General features: G+C 40.8%; 1 protein-coding gene across 3 annotated transcripts in view; it reads left to right on the top strand.

Moving 5' to 3' along the window:
- The window catches only part of LOC110536895 (one cut domain family member 2-like), a 44,101-nt gene that overhangs the window by 6,328 nt on the left and 17,005 nt on the right, over window positions 1-20,768 (top strand). Inside the window, exon 2 of one of the 3 annotated variants that reach the window (XM_090191615.1) lies at window positions 871-957. The exons of the other annotated variants lie outside the window; for them this stretch is intronic. Coding sequence (XP_090047741.1) covers window positions 871-957 — 87 coding nt within the window. The remainder of the gene's footprint in view (window positions 1-870; window positions 958-20,768) is intronic. 3 annotated transcript variants of the gene reach the window in all.

Below are 20,768 nucleotides of genomic sequence, written 5' to 3'. Positions count from 1 at the left end.
AACATCTCTGGAAAGACCTGAACTAGCTGTGCAGCGACGCTCCCCATCCAACCTGACAGATCTTGAGACGGTCTGCAGAGAAGAATGGGAGAAACTCCCCAAATACAGGTGTGCCAAGCTTGTAGCGTCAAACCCAAGAAGACTCAAGGCTGTAATCGCTGCCAAAGGTGCTGCAACAAAGTACTGAAAGGGTCTGAGAATACTTAAGTAAATGTGATATTTCATATTTTTGCAAACATTTCTAAAAAAACGTTTTTTGCTTTGTCGTTATAGGGTATTGTGATGTCATTATGGGGTATTGTGATGTCCCTATGGGGTATTGTGATGTCGTTATGGGGTATTGTGATGTCGTTAAGGGGTATTGTGATGTCGTTATGGGGTATTGTGATGTCGTTATGGGGTATTGTGATGTCGTTATGGGGTATTGTGATGTCGTTATGGGGTATTGTGATGTCGTTATGGGGTATTGTGATGTCGTTATGGGGTATTGTGATGTCATTATGGGGTATTGTGATGTCGTTATGGGGTATTGTGATGTCGTTATGGGGTATTGTGATGTCCTTATAGGGTATTGTGATGTCGTTATGGGGTATTGTGTGTTGATTGATGAGGAAAAAAGTGAATTTAGTCCATTTTTAGAATAAGGCTGTAACATAACAAAATGTAGAAAAAGGGTCTGAATACTTTCCAAAGGCACAACGTGTGGTTTCTATCTGACGTACACTGAAGTGGTATCCTAATAATGGGTATTTTAAAAACGGGAAGGAGAAATGCAGTATGTAAATTAATGTAGTGGGTAAACAGACAGCGGGCTATAACAAAAACAAAAACAGATCACCACACCAAGCCTTTTCCCTGTGTCCCTTACAGGTACCAGTAGAGAGCACGCCATGATTGGGTCAAATGGGATGCATTGTCAGACACTGACAACATTGTGCACAGGGACCCAAAACTATGGTATGTCAAAAAAAAACGAAACAAAAAAATAACATGTAGTAATGTTCGACAGATAGAAATATACCTAGTGTAATGTGTAATTAGTTAGATGTGTATTTAGAGGGAAATCCTTTTTTTGCCTTAATGGATTGAGATTGGATTAATATTAGACTGGGGTATATTCAGTATTGGATTAAATGTGATATTGGATTTGAGAAATCCAATTGTGGATAATAGTCTTTAATATGTGGTTTAAAGCCATTTAAAGTTAAAGTAGGCCTACTTATGCTAATAGTAAGTAACATTGTGATGAAAACACACTATTATCTCAGACATTTACCAGTTTAAAATGATGAGAGGATGTTTAGAAAAGTATATATATATTTTTTTTTGAATTTTGGTTTCTTTTGTCAGGAGGTAGGTTGAAGTGTGCATGACAGTCTTACATTATCCAGTGAGATGATGAGTTCACCTGGCTTTGAGATTCAAGATAAATTTGCCAATGTTGTAAACTACGGTATAAGGATCTGTTTTACTGAGCAACATGTGTCCCACTATCACAGTGTGTTTACGTCTGTTTTCCAGTCTAGATAACAGAAAAACGAGTATGGCAGTATTTCTCCTCCCCAGTTAAAGCGTGCTGCTGCTGATGATGATGATGATGATGATGATGATGATGATGATGATCTGCTAGCCAGGTCTGACTGGCCAAGCCATCCAACAGTGACTCTCTGTTGATCTCTGTACCACTTTTTGTTTCTTCATCTTGATGCTGTCAACACACTGGATGTGTAAAGGGCAATGTTTATTGACCCTGCTCTCTTCTTAAACCAAACAGAGACTCACTTACTGGGTCACATGCAGCCCCTCTCTGTCTCTAGACAAAAGCACTGAACCAACACCATGCTTTTGGATATGTGATGTTTTAGTAGCAATCAAACTATTTAACTTTTTCGGAATCTTACTGGATTAGTCATTTTGTTTTAGGATAAATTTGTCGGCCATATTCTACTTAAAGCAACCAAGATGCTGAACAGTTTGAAGACTATGTGGTTGATTAAAGCAACCAAGATGCTGAACAGGTTGAAGACTATGTGGTTGATTAAAGCAACCAAGACGCTGAACAGGTTGACGACTATGTGGTTGATACCGTGCTATATGTATCTGCAGTAGTGAGGAGTATTAATAAGAGTCACCAGTTGTCGTAGAAAAGCACATAACTAAAAGTGCTTGTTGATTCGTTTGGGTCTGAGCGTACCCTAGGTTGTGTGTGCGTGTGTGTGTGTCTGTGTGTGTCCATCCCTAATGCTACATACTTGGTTATAGGAAGGAGCAGGATTTTATTTTATTTGATCAAAATCCCTCTGAGACTATTTCCTCATCAGTACAGTGACATCACTAAAAGTCGATGAAAATGAACTGTGATTGGTTGTTTCACAGGGCTCATAAATAAGTCTGGTTACAGACCTTTGGACGCTGGCCGGTGATGTCATCATCACTATGTGGACACTGTGATTCCTAGATAGGCTGCCAGACTCCCACCTTTATCCTGCTGATTAGAGAGAGAGAGAGAGAGATAGAGCGAGAGAGAGAGAGAGGAGAAATTCTGTGTCTGTGTCTGTGTCAATCGGTGTGCGTGTCAGTCAGTGTGCGTGTGTGTGCGTGCATGCATTTAAACAATCTCACAATCTATCCTTTGTGCAGTCTCTGAGAGGGATGAATGCTATGAAAGTATGTCATTTAGACTCACAGTGCACATGTAGAGTATGACATCTCTGTCTGTTGTTAGCAGAACGTGTCTGTCTTGTTAGCTGGAAGTGTCTGCTTGTCTGTTGTTAGCAGGAAGTGTCTGCCTGTCTGTTAGCAGGAAGTGTCTGTCTGCCTGTCTTAGCAGGACGTGTCTGTCTGCCTGTCTGTTAGCAGGAAGTGTCTGTCTGCCTGTCTGTTAGCAGGAAGTGTCTGTCTGCCTGTCTGTTGTTAGCCAGAAGTGTCTGCATCCGCTAGCTAGCTAGGCTGGAGAGCTAAGAGTAGCAGCACAATAAGGACATCCGCTAGCTAGCTAGGCTGGAGAGCTAAGGGCAGCTAGCAGCACATTAAGGACATCCGCTAGCTAGCTAGGCCGGAGAGCTAAGAGCTGCAGCACATTAAGGACATCCGCTAGCTAGCTAGGCTAGAGAGCTAAGAGCTGCAGCACATTAAGGACATCCGCTAGCTAGCTAGGCTAGATAGCTAAGGGCAGCTAGCAGCATTATCCAATGTTTACCCACTGACTGTATCTTCATCACCCGGAATGTGTAGAGAGAATTTCCAGGCAAAGATTTATATATATATATATATATATATATATATACACACTGCCATTCAAAAGTTGGGGTCACTTAGAAATGTCCTTGTTTTTCAAAGAAAAGCACATTGATTGTACATTAAAATATCATCAAATTGATCAGAAATACAGTGTAGACATTTTTTTTTTTTTTTTTTTTACCTTTATTTAACCAGGCAAGTCAGTTAAGAACAAATTCTTATTTTCAATGACGGCCTGGGAACAGTGGGTTAACTGCCTGTTCAGGGGCAGAACGACAGATTTGTACCTTGTCAGCTCGGGGGTTTGAACTCACAACCTTCCGGTTACTAGTCCAACGCTCTAACCACTAGGCTACCCTGCCGCCCCATAACATTGTTAATGTTGTAAATGACTATTGTAGCTGGAAACGTCAGATGTTTTTATGAAATATCTACATGGACGTACAGAGGCCCATTATCAGCAACCATCACTCCTGTGTTCCAATGGCACCTTGTGTCAGCTTATCCAAGTTTACCATTTTAAAATACTAATTGATCATTAGAAAACCTGTTTGCAATTATGTTAGCACAGCTGAAAACTGTTCTCCTGATTAAATAAGCAATAAAACTGTCCTTCTTTAGACTAGTTGAGTATCTGGAGCATCAGCATTTGTGGGTTTGATTACAGGCTCAAAATGGCCAGAAAAAAACTTTCTTCTGAACCTCATCAGTCTATTCTTGTTCTGAGAAATGAAGGCTATTCCATGTGAGAAATTGCCAAGAAACTGAAGATCTCGTACAACGCTGTGTACTACTCCCTTCACTGAACAGCGCAAACTGGCTCTAACCAGAATAGAAAGAGGAGTGGGAGGCCCCGGTGCACAACTGAGCAAGAGGACAAGTACATTAAAGTGTCTAGTTTGAGAAACAGATGCTTCACAAGTCCTCAACTGGCAGCTTCATTAAATAGTACCTGTAAAACACCAGTCTCAACGTCAACAGTGAAGAGGCGACTAGGAAGAATTCCTCTGTCCAGTGTCTGTGTTCTTTTGCCCATCTTAATCTTTTCTTTTTATTGGCCAGTCTGAGATATGGCTTTTTCTTTGCAACTCTGCCTAGAAGCCAGCATCCCGGAGTCGCCTCTTCACTGTTGACATTGAGAATGGTGTATAGTGGGTAATTATTTAATGAAGCTGCCAGTTGATAAGCTATCAAACGATAATCCCTATTCCCTATTTAATGCACTACATTTAACCAGGGCCCATAGGGCTTATGGGCTTTGGTCAAAAATAGTGCACTATATAGGGCATAAGGTGTTTCTCCATTTGGCAAGCTGGTATACAGTTGATCTCAGACAAATTTAGCTGACTTTCCATTGGGTCTGAATCTTATCTGGATCTTATTGTGAAGTAACCATTACGCACCTGTGTCAATAGAATGTTCTTATTGATCTGTTTATATAGGTTTAATGGTCAATGTTGGGTCGTGATGCTCGTTTTGGGAGTTATTCTGAAAAGGTTTTTTCCTCTCTTTCTTGTAGCTTGGCAGTGAGACCGACATGATCATAGTATGTAATCACTTTGCGGACCAGGGCACTCTTGATGCTGATGGGTAAAAATGAAACCATTTGATGTGGAAAGCAAAGTGCTCTTTCTGTTCTCCTTTTTTTTTTTTTACATGGCCACTGCGTGTCCTCTGACCACTTAAAATCCCGAGTCTCACTTGACTTGACACACTATGTAAAGTCAGGCATTAAAACATGTGGTTTACACTACAGTATGTAATGTCAGGGTTTAAAACATGTGGTTTACACTACAGTATGTAATGTCAGGCTCTAAAACATGTGGTTTACACTACAGTATGTAATGTCAGGCTCTAAATCATGTGGTTTACACTACAGTATGTAATGTCAGGCCCTAAAACATGTGGTTTACACTATAGTATGTAATGTCAGGCTCTAAATCATGTGGTTTACACTACAGTATGTAATGTCAGGCTCTAAAACATGTGGTTTACACTACAGTATGTAATGTCAGGCTCTAAAACATGTGGTTTACACTACAGTATGTAAAGTCAGGCATTAAAACATGTGGTTTACACTACAGTATGTAATGTCAGGGTTTAAAACATGTGGTTTACACTACAGTATGTAATGTCAGGCTCTAAAACATGTGGTTTACACTACAGTATGTAATGTCAGGCTCTAAATCATGTGGTTTACACTACAGTATGTAATGTCAGGCTCTAAAACATGTGGTTTACACTACAGTATGTAATGTCAGGCTCTAAAACATGTGGTTTACACTACAGTATGTAAAGTCAGGCTCTAAAACATGTGGTTTACACTACAGTATGTAATGTCAGGCTCTAAAACATGTGGTTTACACTACAGTATGTAATGTCAGGCTCTAAAACATGTGGTTTACACTACAGTATGTAATGTCAGGCTCTAAAACATGTGGTTTACACTACAGTATGTAATGTCAGGCTCTAAAACATGTGGTTTACACTACAGTATGTAATGTCAGGCTCTAAAACATGTGGTTTACACTACAGTATGTAATGTCAGGCTCTAAATCATGTGGTTTACACTACAGTATGTAATGTCAGGCTCTAAAACATGTGGTTTACACTACAGTATGTCATTACACACTCTAAAACATGTGGTTTACACTACAGTATGTAATGTCAGGGTTTAAAACATGTGGTTTACACTACAGTATGTAATGTCAGGCTCTAAAACATGTGGTTTACACTACAGTATGTAATGTCAGGCTCTAAAACATGTGGTTTACACTACAGTATGTAATATCAGGCTCTAAATCACTACCATTTGTTTCCAATTACGTATTTGATATACTTTGCATGACACAAGTAATTTTTCCAACAATTGTTTACAGACAGATTATTTCACTTATAACTCATTGTATCACAATTCCAGTGGGTCAGGAGGTTACCTACTATCAAGGCACAAGGTGAGACCCAAATGCAGACACAGGAGGCAGATGGTTGGAATCTGACAATGTTTATTAATCCAAAGGGGTAGGAAAGAGAATGGTTGAGGACAGGCAAAAAGGTCAAAACCAGATCAGAGTCCAGGAGGTACAGAGTGGCAGACAGGCTCTTGGTCAAGGCAGGCAGGTACAGAGTGGCAGACAGGCTCTTGGTCAAGGCAGGCAGAATGGTCAGGCAGGCGGGTACAGAGTGGCAGACAGGCTTGTGGTCAAGGCAGGCAGAATGGTCAGGCAGGCAGGTACAAAGTCCAGAAACAGGCAAGGGTCAAAACCAGGAGGACTAGAAAAAGGAGAATGCAAAAAGCAGGCGAACAGGAAAAACGCTGGTTGACTTGGAAACATACACGACGAACTGGCACAGAGAGACAGGAAACACAGGGATAAATACACTGGCACAGAGAGACAGGAAACAGGGATAAATACACTGGCACAGAGAGACAGGAAACACAAGGATAAATACAGTGCCTTGCGAAAGTATTCGGCCCCCTTGAACTTTGCGACCTTTTGCCACATTTCAGGCTTCAAACATAAAGATATAAAACTGTATTTTTTTATGAAGAATCAACAACAAGTGGGACACAATCATGAAGTGGAACGACATTTATTGGATATTTCAAACTTTTTTAACAAATCAAAAACTGAAAAATTGGGCGTGCAAAATTATTCAGCCCCCTTAAGTTAATACTTTGTAGCGCCACCTTTTGCTGCGATTACAGCTGTAAGTCGCTTGGGGTATGTCTCTATCAGTTTTGCACATCGAGAGACTGACATTTTTTCCCATTCCTCCTTGCAAAACAGCTCGAGCTCAGTGAGGTTGGATGGAGAGCATTTGTGAACAGCAGTTTTCAGTTCTTTCCACGGATTCTCGATTGGATTCAGGTCTGGACTTTGACTTGGCCATTCTAACACCTGGATATGTTTATTTTTGAACCATTCCATTGTAGATTTTGCTTTATGTTTTGGATCATTGTCTTGTTGGAAGACAAATCTCCGTCCCAGTCTCAGGTCTTTTGCAGACTCCATCAGGTTCTTCCAGAATGGTCCTGTATTTGGCTCCATCCATCTTCCCATCAATTTTAACCATCTTCCCTGTCCCTGCTGAAGAAAAGCAGGCCCAAACCATGATGCTGCCACCACCATGTTTGACAGTGGGGATTGTGGGTTCAGGGTGATGAGCTGTGTTGCTTTTACGCCAAACATAACGTTTTGCATTGTTGCCAAAAAGTTCAATTTTGGTTTCATCTGACCAGAGCACCTTCTTCCACATGTTTGGTGTGTCTCCCAGGTGGCTTGTGGCAAACTTTAAACAACACTTTTTATGGATATCTTTAAGAAATGGCTTTCTTCTTGCCACTCTTCCATAAAGGCCAGATTTGTGCAATATACGACTGATTGTTGTCCTATGGACAGAGTCTCCCACCTCAGCTGTAGATCTCTGCAGTTCATCCAGAGTGATCATGGGCCTCTTGGCTGCATCTCTGATCAGTCTTCTCCTTGTATGAGCTGAAAGTTTAGAGAGACGGCCAGGTCTTGGTAGATTTGCAGTGGTCTGATACTCCTTCCATTTCAATATTATCGCTTGCACAGTGCTCCTTGGGATGTTTAAAGCTTGGGAAATATTTTTGTATCCAAATCCGGCTTTAAACTTCTTCACAACAGTATCTCGGACCTGCCTGGTGTGTTCCTTGTTCTTCATGATGCTCTCTGCGCTTTTAACGGACCTCTGAGACTATCACAGTGCAGGTGCATTTATACGGAGACTTGATTACACACAGGTGGATTGTATTTATCATCATTAGTCATTTAGGTCAACATTGGTTCATTCAGAGATCCTCACTGAACTTCTGGAGACAGTTTGCTGCACTGAAAGTAAAGGGGCTGAATAATTTTGCACGCCCAATTTTTCAGTTTTTAAATTTGTTAAAAAAGTTTGAAATATCCAATAAATGTCGTTCCACTTCATGATTGTGTCCCACTTGTTGTTGATTCTTCACAAAAAAATACAGTTTTATATCTTTATGTTTGAAGCCTGAAATGTGGCAAAAGGTCGCAAAGTTCAAGGGGGCCGAATACTTTCGCAAGGCACTGTACACTGGCACAGAGAGACAGGAAACACAGGGATAAATACACTGGCACAGAGAGACAGGAAACACAAGGATAAATACACTGGCACAGAGAGACAGGAAACACAGGGATAAATACACTGGCACAGAGAGACAGGAAACACAAGGATAAATACACTGGCACAGAGAGACAGGAAACACAAGGATAAATACACTGGCACAGAGAGACAGGAAACACAGGGACAAATACACTGGCACAGAGAGACAGGAAACACAAGGATAAATACACTGGCACAGAGAGACAGGAAACACAGGGATAAATACACTGGCACAGAGAGACAGGAAACACAAGGATAAATACACTGGCACAGAGAGACAGGAAACACAGGGATAAATACACTGGCACAGAGAGACAGGAAACACAGGGATAAATACACTGGCACAGAGAGACAGGAAACACAAGGATAAATACACTGGCACAGAGAGACAGGAAACACAAGGATAAATACACTGGCACAGAGAGACAGGAAACACAGGGATAAATACACTGGCACAGAGAGACAGGAAACACAGGGATAAATACACTGGCAAAGAGAGACAGGAAACACAAGGATAAATACACTGGCACAGAGAGACAGGAAACACAGGGATAAATACACTGGCACAGAGAGACAGGAAACACAAGGATAAATACACTGGCACAGAGAGACAGGAAACACAGGGATAAAAACACTGGCACAGAGAGACAGGAAACACATGGATAAATACACTGGCACAGAGAGACAGGAAACACAAGGATAAATACACTGGCACAGAGAGACAGGAAATACAAGGATAAATACACTGGGGGAAATAAGGGACACCTGGAGGAGGTGGAGACAATCACAGATGAAACAGATCAGGGAGTGACACATACACTAAGTTGTAAACAGCTTGGAAGTCATGACTTTAGAAGTTCTGATAGTCTAATTGATATCATTTGAGTCCATTGGAGTTGTACCTGTGGATGTATTTCAAGGCCTACCTTCAAACTCTGTGCCTCTTTGATTGACATCATGGGAAAATCAAAAGAAATCAGCCAAGACCTCATAAAATTATTGGAGACCTCCATAAGTCTGGTTCGTCCTTGGGAGCAATTTCCAAATGACTGAAGGTACCACGTTCATCTGTACAAACAATAGTGCGCAAGTTTAAACACCATGGGACCACGCAGCCGTCATCCCACTCAGGAAGGAGACGCGTTCTGTCTCCTAGAGATGAACATACTGTGGTGCGAAAAGTGCAAATCAATCCCAGAACAACAGCAAAGGACCTTGTGAAGATGCTGGAGGAAACAGGTACAAAAGTATCTATATCCACAGGAAAACGAGTCCTATATCGACATAACCTGAAAGGCCATTCAGCAAGGAGGAAGCCACTGCTCCAAAACTGCCATAAAAAAGCCAGACTACGGTTTGCAACTGCACATGAGGACAAAGATCATACTTTTTTTGGAGAAATGTCCGCTGGTCTGATGAAACAAAAATAGAACCGTTTGGCCATAATGACTATCATTATGTTAGGAAGAAAAAGGGAGAGGCTTGCAAGCTATAGAAAACCATCCCAACCGTGAAGCACGGGGGTGGCAGCATCATGTTGTGGGGGTGCTTTGCTGCAGGACGGACTGGTGCACTTCACAAAATAGATGGCATCATGAGGCTGGAAAATTATGTGGATATATTGAAGCAACATCTCAAGACATCAGTCAGGAAGTTAAAGCTTGGTCACAAATGGGTCTTCCAAATGAACAATGACCCCAAGCATACTTCCAAAGTTGTGGTAAAATGGCTTAAGGACAACAAAGTCAATGTATTGAAGTGGCCATCACAAAGCCCTGACCTCAATCCTATAGAACATTTGTGGGCAGAACTGAAAAAGTGTGTGCGAGCAAGGAGGCCTACAAACCTGACTCAGTTATACCAGCTCTGTCAGGAGGGATGGGCCAATATTCACCCAACTTATTGTGGCAAGCTTGTGGAAGGCTACCCAAAACGTTTGACCCAAGTTAAACAATTTAAAGGCAATGCTATCAAATACTAAGTGAGTGTATGTAAACTTCTGACCCACTGGGAATGTGATGAAAGAAATAAAAGCTGAAATAAATCATTCTCTCTACTATTATTCTGACATTTCACATTCTTAAAATAAAATGGTGATTCTAACTGACCTAAGACAGGGAATTTTTACAAGGATTAAATGTCAGGAATTGTTTAAAACTGAGTTTAAATGTATCTGGCTAAGGTGTATGTAAACTTCCGACTTCAACTGTAGATCTTTATATGTCATAGAAAAATCAGAAAAAATATGCGTAATATATAGTAGAGGATTTTCACATATAGAAATAGTCTTTATTTACCTTTGCTATAGTTCTCTCTTGGGCCAATTGGATATTAATACCAGAAACCAACAGTCAGAGAACCCAAGACATGACACTCATCATTCTATTCTCATTAGCCTATGGTGCGCAACATCGATGTAACGCTCAATGAGTGAATGGGTGTGGAGTCAGGCGCAGAGAGCAAAGGATGCGGGAAAAAACACGCTTTAATGTCCAAAAAAAAATCACAGGAACAAAATAGTATACCCAACACAGGTGTAACTATAAAACAAAATAGTACCCTATTGTGAAATACTAGGACAGCGAGAAAACCCAACAAAACACTAACACCTCTCACAAATAGGGACGAACAAGCCCACACAAACAGAAGCGTGCTAAAGGAACTTAAATAACCCCACCCTAACAACCAAACAAGGAACAGGCGAAACCAATTAGACAAAACCAAACGAACACGGAACAAAGGATCGGTGGCAGCTAGTAGACCGGCGACGACGACCGCCGAGCGCCACCCGAACAAGAAGGGGAGCCACCTTCGTTAATATTCGTGACAATCGATATGAGATACTGGTAGAAAATAATTCAACGAATTCACGGTTTGACTCCAACAACAAAAAAGGCTACAAGAAGCACCTCAAAACGCGACGAATCAGACAGCTCTCCGCTGGTTAGATGCGTTACAACATCTTCACCGAGGATCTTCTTTAGCAGTGTCCCGTTAGAAACATACCACATCCTATTATAAACTACTTATCCCTCTGACGAAAGAGTGAGGGAAGCCGACCTCATTGATCCATCAGTCAATCAAATGTATTTTATATAGGCCCTTCTTACCTCGGCTGATATCTCAATGTGCTGTACAGAAACCCAGCCTAAAACCCCCAAAACAGCAAGCAATGCAGGTGTAGAAGCACGGTGGCTAGGAAAAACTCCCTAGAAAAGGCCAAAACCTAGGAAGAAACCTGAAGAGGAACCAGGCTATGTGGGGTGGCCAGTCTTCTGGCTGTGCCGGGTGGAGATTACAACAGAACATGGCCAAGATGTTCAAACGTTCATAGATGACCAGCATGGTCAGATGGTTGTAGAGGGTGCAACAGGTCAGCATCTCAGGAGTAAATGTCAGTTGGCTTTTCATAGCAGATCATTCAGAGTTAGAGACAGCAGGTGCGGAATAGAGAGAGAGTCGACCAGGGACAGCAAGGAGTCATCAGGCCAGGTACTCCTGAGGCATGGTCCCAGGGCTCAGGGGAGGGGGAGAGAGACAGAATTAGAGGGAGCATATTTAAATTCACACAGGACACCTGATAAGACAGGTAAAATACTCCAACAGGAAGATCACGTCAGTGACTCAACCCACTCAAGTGACGCACCCCTCCTAGGGATGGCATGGAAGAGCACCAGTAAGCCAGTGACTCAGCCCCTGTAATAATAGGGTTAGAGGCAGAGAATCCAACTGGAGAGAGGGGAACCTGCGGTTTGTCGCTCCAGTGCCTTTCCGTTCACCTTCACACCCTTGGGCTAGACTACACTCAATCACAGGATCTACTGAAGAGATGAGTCTTCAATAAAGACTTAAAGGTCGAGACCGAGTCTTTGTCTCTCACATGGATAGGCAGACCGTTCCATAAAAATTGAGCTCTATAGAAGAAAGCCTTGCCTCCAGCGGTTTGCATAGAAATCTAGGGACAGTAAGGAGGCCTGCGTCTTGTAACCGTAGCGTACATGTAGGTATGTACGGCAGGACCAAATCAGAGAGACAGGTAGGAGCAAGCCCATGTAATGCTTTGTAGGTTAGCAGTAAAACCTTGAAATCAGCCCTAGCCTTAACAGGAAGCCAGTGTAGAGAGGCATTGGAGAAATATGATCACATTTTTTGGTTCTAGTCAGGATTCTAGCAGCCGTATTTAGCACTAACTGAAGTTTATTTAGTGCTTTATCCGGGTAGCCGGAAAGTAGAGCATTGCAGTAGTCTAACCTAGAAGTGACAAAAGCATGGATTAACTTTTCTGCATCATTTTTGGACAGAAAGTTTCAGATATTTTGCAATGTTACTTAGATGGAAAAAAAAGCTGTCATTGAAATATTCTTGATATGTTCGTCAAAAGAGAGATCAGGATTGAGATCCTTCCGTTTTATTTGAGAGGATGGAACCTACCCTTATTTTAAAAAAAACAACAACAACACTAACTTCCCCTTTTCCTCTCCTTTGGAAACGGTAAATCATTCTCTGAAAAATACAGTTGTGTTTTTGATCCTACTGTATCCTATGTGGAACGAACCTCGATTGAATCACTGGAGCATAGACTTTCATTGACGGAGGAGATTGAAACTTGACGTTTTTATGCATCCTGGGTTAGCAATTGCTTTGGTGGTTTTCGGCGACTGTAGCCTAAGCATGATAGAACATGATGAGGTATAATAGATATAATACTAATATACATAATAGATATAATACTAATATACATAATAGATCATTTCATCATCACATGAAGGTGTTGGCCTTAATTAATGTGCTTTTTGTAACATGGTTACCAGGAAGCCTTTTTGTAACATGGTTACCAGGAAGCCTTTTTGTAACATAGTTACCAGGAAGCCTTTTTGTAACATGGTTACCAGGAAGCCTTTTTGTTTTACGGTTACCAGGAAGCCTTTTTGTAACATGGTTACCAGGAAGCCTTTTTGTAACATGGTTATCAGGAAGCCTTTTTGTAACATGGTTACCAGGAAGCCTTTTTGTTTTACGGTTACCAGGAAGCCTTTTTGTAACATGGTTACCAGGAAGCCTTTTTGTAACATGGTTACCAGGAAACCTTTTTGTAACATGGTTACCAGGAAGCCTTTTTGTAACATGGTTACCAGGAAGCCTTTTTGTAACATGGTTACCAGGAAGCCTTTTTGTAACATGGTTATCAGGAAGCCTTTTTGTTTTACGGTTACCAGGAAGCCTTTTTGTAACATGGTTACCAGGAAGCCTTTTTGTAACATGGTTACCAGGAAGCCTTTTTGTAACATGGTTCTCAGGAAGCCTTTTTGTTTTACGGTTACCAGGAAGCCTTTTTGTAACATGGTTATCAGGAAGCCTTTTTGTAACATGGTTACCAGGAAGCCTTTTTGTAACATGGTTATCAGGAAGCCTTTTTGTTTTACGGTTACCAGGAAGCCTTTTTGTAACATGGTTACCAGGAAGCCTTTTTGTTTTACGGTTACCAGGAAGCCTTTTTGTAACATGGTTACCAGGAAGCCTTTTTGTAACATGGTTACCAGGAAACCTTTTTGTAACATGGTTACCAGGAAGCCTTTTTGTAACATGGTTACCAGGAAGCCTTTTTGATGTATGGTTATCAGGAAGCATTTTTGTTTTATGGTTACCAGGAAGCCTTTTTGTTTTGTGGTTACCAGGAAGCCTTTTGTTTTATGGTTACCAGGAAGCCTTTTGTTTTACGGTTATCAGGAAGCCTTTTTGTAACATGGTTATCAGGAAGCCTTTTTGTAACATGGTTACCAGGAAGCCTTTTTGTAACATGGTTATCAGGAAGCCTTTTTGTAACATGGTTACCAGGAAGCCTTTTTGTAACATGGTTACCAGGAAGCCTTTTTGTAACATGGTTATCAGGAAGCCTTTTTGATTTATGGTTATCAGGAAGCCTTTTTGTAACATGGTTATCAGGAAGCCTTTTTGTAACATGGTTATCAGGAAGCCTTTTTGTAAAATGGTTATCAGGAAGCCTTTTTGTAACATGGTTATCAGGAAGCCTTTTTGTAACATGGTTATCAGGAAGCCTTTTTGTTTTACGGTTACCAGGAAGCCTTTTTGTAACATGGTTACCAGGAAGCCTTTTTGTAACATGGTTATCAGGAAGCCTTTTTGTAACATGGTTATCAGGAAGCCTTTTTGTTTTACGGTTACCAGGAAGCCTTTTTGTAACATGGTTATCAGGAAGCCTTTTTGTAACATGGTTATCAGGAAGCCTTTTTGTAACATGGTTATCAGGAAGCCTTTTTGTAACATGGTTACCAGGAAGCCTTTTTGTAACATGGTTACCAGGAAGCCTTTTTGTAACATGGTTATCAGGAAGCTTTTTTGATTTATGGTTATCAGGAAACCTTTTTGTAACATGGTTACCAGGAAGCCTTTTTGTAACATGGTTATCAGGAAGCCTTTTTGTAACATGGTTACCAGGAAGCCTTTTTGTAACATGGTTATCAGGAAGCCTTTTTGTAACATGGGTATCAGGAAGCCTTTTTGTTTTACGGTTACCAGGAAGCCTTTTTGTAACATGGTTATCAGGAAGCCTTTTTGATTTATGGTTATCAGGAAGCCTTTTTGTAACATGGTTATCAGGAAGCCTTTTTGTAACATGGTTATCAGGAAGCCTTTTTGTAACATGGTTATCAGGAAGCCTTTTTGTAACATGGTTACCAGGAAGCCTTTTTGTAACATGGTTATCAGGAAGCCTTTTTGTAACATGTTTATCAGGAAGCCTTTTTGTAACATGGTTATCAGGAAGCCTTTTTGTAACATGGTTATCAGGAAGCCTTTTTGATTTATGGTTATCAGGAAGCCTTTTTGTTTTACGGTTACCAGGAAGCCTTTTTGTAACATGGTTATCAGGAAGCCTTTTTGTAACATGGTTATCAGGAAGCCTTTTTGTAACATGGTTATCAGGAAGCCTTTTTGTAACATGGTTATCAGGAAGCCTTTTTGTTTTACGGTTACCAGGAAGCCTTTTTGTAACATGGTTACCAGGAAGCCTTTTTGTAACATGGTTATCAGGAAGCCTTTTTGTAACATGGTTATCAGGAAGCCTTTTTGTTTTACGGTTACCAGGAAGCCTTTTTGTAACATGGTTATCAGGAAGCCTTTTTGTAACATGGTTATCAGGAAGCCTTTTTGTAACATGGTTATCAGGAAGCCTTTTTGTAACATGGTTACCAGGAAGCCTTTTTGTAACATGGTTACCAGGAAGCCTTTTTGTAACATGGTTATCAGGAAGCTTTTTTGATTTATGGTTATCAGGAAACCTTTTTGTAACATGGTTACCAGGAAGCCTTTTTGTAACATGGTTATCAGGAAGCCTTTTTGTAACATGGTTACCAGGAAGCCTTTTTGTAACATGGTTATCAGGAAGCCTTTTTGTAACATGGGTATCAGGAAGCCTTTTTGTTTTACGGTTACCAGGAAGCCTTTTTGTAACATGGTTATCAGGAAGCCTTTTTGATTTATGGTTATCAGGAAGCCTTTTTGTAACATGGTTATCAGGAAGCCTTTTTGTAACATGGTTATCAGGAAGCCTTTTTGTAACATGGTTATCAGGAAGCCTTTTTGTAACATGGTTACCAGGAAGCCTTTTTGTAACATGGTTATCAGGAAGCCTTTTTGTAACATGTTTATCAGGAAGCCTTTTTGTAACATGGTTATCAGGAAGCCTTTTTGTAACATGGTTATCAGGAAGCCTTTTTGATTTATGGTTATCAGGAAGCCTTTTTGTTTTACGGTTACCAGGAAGCCTTTTTGTAACATGGTTATCAGGAAGCCTTTTTGTAACATGGTTATCAGGAAGCCTTTTTGTAACATGGTTATCAGGAAGCCTTTTTGTAACATGGTTACCAGGAAGCCTTTTTGTAACATGGTTACCAGGAAGCCTTTTTGTAACATGGTTATCAGGAAGCCTTTTTGTAACATGGTTATCAGGAAGCCTTTTTGTAACATGGTTACCAGGAAGCCTTTTTGTAACATGGTTATCAGGAAGCCTTTTTGTAACATGGTTATCAGGAAGCCTTTTTGTAACATGGTTATCAGGAAGCCTTTTTGTAACATGGTTATCAGGAAGCCTTTTTGTAACATGGTTATCAGGAAGCCTTTTTGTAACATGGTTACCAGGAAGCCTTTTTGTAACATGGTTACCAGGAAGCCTTTTTGTAACATGGTTACCAGGAAGCCTTTTTGTAACATGGTTACCAGGAAGCCTTTTTGTTTTGTGGTTACCAGGAAGCCTTTTTGTTTTGTGGTTACCAGGAAGCCTTTTTGATGTTGTTTTATCAGTAATCTGACATAAACCTAGGCAATAGTATTTTAGTAACATAATTTACTGTATGTAAAAATTTACGGTCATGAAATTTGAATTGGGATTTGTTCGATGAGATACTTAGATTAGTCACCAATTGATTTTTAGCAACCACCAATAGTCTCCCGTTTCTTTTGTTAGTCTATAGCTACATTATAATGTCGGCATGTTGCAGCCACAGGGTGAATAGCCTTTGTGAAAAGGGACTGAATTGTTTGAAGCTTCATAGTCGGCCTATTTCATGTTGTACCCCTTTATCAATGAATTTAGAAACTAAACTGCAATTCTGCACCAAAACAAAATGGAGCTCGAATAGACCACTGCAACAATCTTCATTGTTTTTATGCACTACTGAGATCTCAGTTTCTATATACCCGGATGTGCAATTAATAATGTAGTCTGGAAATGTTCTGTTTAAAAAAATATATATATATATTTTTTAGTAAGTTTACATTTATTTGACCTTATAGCGGAGATGGGCTAGCCTACCCTAAACAAAATGGAGCTCGAATAAAGCTGTTAGATCTCAGTTTCTATATTAGTAGGTTTACATTTATTTGACCTTATAGCTGAGATGGGCTAGCCTACCCTAAATTGTGTTATTGTGAAACATCTCCGTAATAATTGTGACATAATTCATCATCATACCCAGGTGGTTTTGTCTGTTTTAATGATGCGCTAGGATTAGTCCTAGTTTACAGTTACTGTATTGAAAATGCACAAGGCTGCACTTCTATGGCATATATCAATTTCAACAGTACTATTTACATATTACTGTATGTGGGTTATTGATTGAAAGAGACTGGACAACCAGTGGGGGAAAAAAAAGCTGACACTTGTACATTATCAATTGCAATTTGTTCAAAGGAATAAGAAATTGCTTTAATGATGTGCACAAGTGACTAGATGATATGGAATTTGTACAAGTAGTATCAAGAATTGCACTTTTGATCTAAGAAATGCACCACCAACGCGACTGAGAAAAACTGTAATGATGCGCTAGGATTAGTCCAAGTTAGCAAGAAGAAACTCCCCCGTTACAATTACAAGCATCTCAGTGGTGTCTGTCTGAGAGAATAGTCAGTGAATACCGCCACCTTCTGGTGGAATTGTTTTTAGTTTCACATTTCACCGCAAGAGTGATGATGGGTGTGAGAGAGAAACCGGACAGAGCCCTCCGGGCTATAAACATACTACTATAAACATACGAATTGGTTTCTGCTATGAACGGTGTAAAATGACATTCTTTCTAATTAGGCCTATTAAGTAAACCTTGTGTCTTTATTTTTACATCTTGGACATGCTTCATATAGTAAGTAGCCTTCTGTTTACTAGCTGGATATTCAGCCTACATCAGTTAGTTGTGTGTAGTGGTATACTCACTGTGTGAGTGGTATATCAATGCCCAAAACTAGATAAAACTAGGCCTATATGTTTGATTTAACTATACTGAACAAAAATATAAGCGCAACAATTTCAACGATTTTACTGAGTTACACTTCATATAAGGAAATTAGCCAATTTAAATAAATTAATTGGGCACTAATGTATGGATTTCACATGACCGGGCAGGGGCACAGCCATGTGTAGGGCCTGGCAAGGCATAGGCCCACCCACTTGGGAGCCAGGCCCACACACTGGGGAGCCAGGCCCACACACAGGGGAGCCATGCCCAGCCAATCAGAATTAGTTTTTCCCCACAAAAGAGCTTTATTACAGACAGAAATACTCCTCCGTTTCATCAGCTGCCCAGGTGGCTGGTCTCAGACAATCCAGCAGGTGAAGAAGCCGGATGTGGAGGTCTTGGGCTCTGCCGGTTGGACATACTGCCAAATTCTTTAAAATGTGGTTGGAGGCGGTTTATGGTAGAAAAATTAGGAGGATTAGGGGGATATGGGTTGAGGAGGACTAGGGAGATAGTGGTAGAGGAGGATAGGGGGAGAGGAGGATTAGGGGGATAGTGGTATAGGGGATAGGGGGAGTGGAGGATTAGGGGGATAGGGGTATAGGAGGATAGGGGTAGAGGAGGATTAGGGGTAGAGGAGGATTAGGGGGATAGTGGTATAGGAGGATAGGGGGATAGGGGTAGAGGAGGATTAGGGGGATAGGAGGATTAGGAGGATAGGGGTAGAGGAGGATTAGGGGTAGAGGAGGATTAGGGGTAGAGGAGGATTAGGGGGATAGTGGTATAGGAGGATAGGGGGATAGGGGTAGAGGAGGATTAGGGGGATAGGAGGATTAGGAGGATAGGGGTAGAGGAGGATTAGGGGTAGAGGAGGATTAGGGGGATAGGAGGATTAGGGGGATAGGGGTAGAGGAGGATTAGGGGGAGAGGAGGATTAGGGGGATAGGGGTAGAGGAGGATTAGGGGGATAGGAGGATTAGGAGGATAGGGGTAGAGGAGGATTAGGGGTAGAGGAGGATTAGGGGGATATGGGTTGAGGAGGACTAGGGAGATAGTGGTAGAGGAGGATTAGGGGTAGAGGAGGATTAGGGGTAGAGGAGGATTAGGGGTATAGGAGGATAGGGGGATAGGGGTAGAGGAGGATTAGGGGGATAGGAGGATTAGGAGGATAGGGGTAGAGGAGGATTAGGGGGAGAGGAGGATTAGGGGGATAGGGGTAGAGGAGGATTAGGGGGATAGGAGGATTAGGAGGATAGGGGTAGAGGAGGATTAGGGGTAGAGGAGGATTAGGGGGATATGGGTTGAGGAGGACTAGGGAGATAGTGGTAGAGGAGGATTAGGGGTAGAGGAGGATTAGGGGGATAGTGGTATAGGAGGATAGGGGGATAGGAGGATTAGGAGGATAGGGGTAGAGGAGGATTAGGGGTAGAGGAAGATTAGGGGGATAGTGGTATAGGAGGATAGGGGGAGAGGAGGATTAGGGGGATAGGGGTAGAGGAGGATTAGGGGGATAGGAGGATTAGGAGGATAGGGGTAGAGGAGGATTAGGGGTAGAGGAGGATTAGGGGGATATGGGTTGAGGAGGACTAGGGAGATAGTGGTAGAAGAGGATAGGGGGAAGAGGAGGATTAGGGGGAGATGTTGGGATAGACCCGTGTTTATTTTACAACCCTCAACCCTCTTCCTTGGATAGTTCCCCTTACATAATAGTTTTGTACTCAATTGAGTTTTTATCGATCTATCTGGGTCTCAGTTGTGCATACCTAATTCAGGGAGATCAAACCTTAAACCCAGGCCTGGAGATGAATGTCAGGCATACAACTCCAGACACGTCAAGGGTCTCAATCTATTTCTGTCTCCACTGGGAGATGATATTATACACAGAGTAATGGTTATATACAGAATAACGGGTATATAATAATAGTTATATACAGAATAATGGTTATATAATAATGGTTATATACAGAATAATGGTTATATAATAATGGTTATATACAGAATAATGGTTATATACAGAATAATGGTTATATACAGAATAATGGTTATATACAGAATAATGGTTATACAGAATAATGGTTATATAATAATGGATATACAGAATAATGGTTATATATAGAATAACGGGTATATAATAATAGTTATATACAGAATAATGGTTATATAATAATGGTGATATACAGAATAATGGTTATATAATAATGGTTATATAATAATGGTTATACAGAATAATGGTTATATACAGAATAATGGTTATATTCAGAATAATGGTATATAATAATAGTTATATGCAGAATATTGGTTATATACAGAATAATGGTATATAATAATGGTTATATACAGAATGGTTATAAACATAATGGCTATATACAGAATAATGTTTATATAATTAAACAATAAGGCATGAGGGGTGTGGTATATGAGAAATATACCATGGCTAAGGGCTGTTCTTAGGCACGATGCAACACGGAGTGCCTGGATAGAGCCCTTAGCCGTTGTATATTGGCCACATACCACAACCCCTCGAGGTACCTTATTGCTATTATAAACTGGTTACCAATGTAATTAGAGCAGTAAAACTAAATGTTTTGTCATACCCGTGGTATACGGTCTCAAATAGCAAGGCTGTCA

Source organism: Oncorhynchus mykiss, chromosome 12, assembly GCF_057628025.1.
Source record: "Oncorhynchus mykiss isolate SJ-2025 chromosome 12, ASM5762802v1, whole genome shotgun sequence".
In the NCBI taxonomy this organism is placed as follows: Eukaryota; Metazoa; Chordata; class Actinopteri; order Salmoniformes; family Salmonidae; genus Oncorhynchus; species Oncorhynchus mykiss.
The sequence above is the reverse complement of the archived record's forward strand: the minus strand, read 5'-3'. Positions and strand labels throughout refer to the sequence as shown.